The sequence below is a fragment of the Egretta garzetta genome, unplaced genomic scaffold (assembly GCF_000687185.1).
Source record: "Egretta garzetta isolate BGI_Z169 unplaced genomic scaffold, ASM68718v1 scaffold7, whole genome shotgun sequence".
Lineage (NCBI taxonomy): Eukaryota > Metazoa > Chordata > Aves > Pelecaniformes > Ardeidae > Egretta > Egretta garzetta.
In genome coordinates, this window is record NW_009260350.1 from 1,043,283 (window position 1) to 1,044,172 (window position 890).

The 890-nt window shown below is 61.2% G+C and overlaps 1 protein-coding gene across 1 annotated transcript in view; it reads right to left on the reverse strand.

Moving 5' to 3' along the window:
• HSPB8 (heat shock protein family B (small) member 8) overlaps positions 1-890 on the reverse strand; it is a 4,965-nt gene that overhangs the window by 2,016 nt on the left and 2,059 nt on the right. Inside the window, exon 2 of the mRNA XM_009642842.1 lies at positions 25-88. Coding sequence (XP_009641137.1) covers positions 25-88 — 64 coding nt within the window. The remainder of the gene's footprint in view (positions 1-24; positions 89-890) is intronic.

Here is an 890-nt window from a genome sequence, read left to right on the forward strand (position 1 = left end):
CTTTGGGGGCCAGCTGGTACCTACTGGATTTTCTTGGTGAAGTTCTTGGAGACGATCCCTCCTTCCACCTGCTGCTCCTCGTGTTTGCCTGCAGGGAAGGACAACACCCCACGTCACCACCTCACCGGGAGATTATTTTTTCCCCAACAAACAACAACTGAACCCAACAGCAAAGTTTTCAGAGGAGTTGTTTCCCTTCCCCTGTGCAAACCCTTCGCTCTGGAGAGGGCTCAGGGAGCCTCTCCTACGTGGGGAAGGCGATACCGGACACAGCGCACCCATGTTTCCAGTGAGAGTCTGGGGTCTCGCAGGCTGCCAAGAGCGGGGACTTAAGAAAAAGCCCCCAGATGTAATAAAACCTTTGGAAACAGCAGCGTCCCCCCTTGTCCCGCTCCCCAGGCTGGTCTCCCCTCCACCGCGCTGTCAGGCTGGGGGTCCCTGTCCCTGGAGCATCCCTGAAGTTAAAACCATGCTGGCGGCTGCCTGGGCCCCCCTGACCCACGGTTTGGCCCCTGTGATGCTGTGAGCCCCAAATAAATACCCAGGGCCATGCTGCCTGCCAGCCCCCAGCCCCTCCCTGGGGACCTCAGCCCGGGGCACTTGGGGGCCATGCAAGAGGTGGGTGCTGGGCTGAGGGGTGCTCGGGGCTGGATGCCTGCGGGCACCCCAAATGTGCTGCATCCCGCGCCCACCATTAACTGAATTTTTAGGGACGTGCTTCTGGCTGGCTCATCCCCAGGCTGCTGCCTCTTGGGGCTGGGTTGGGGTGGGGGCCACAGGGAGGCTGCCCCCCGCTTCCCAGCACTGGAGCTGCCCCTCTCTCGGCCCCTTTAAAGGGAATCTCCCTCCGCGCCGGCCTCACCCCAGCTATAATTAACCCAGCCAAGCTC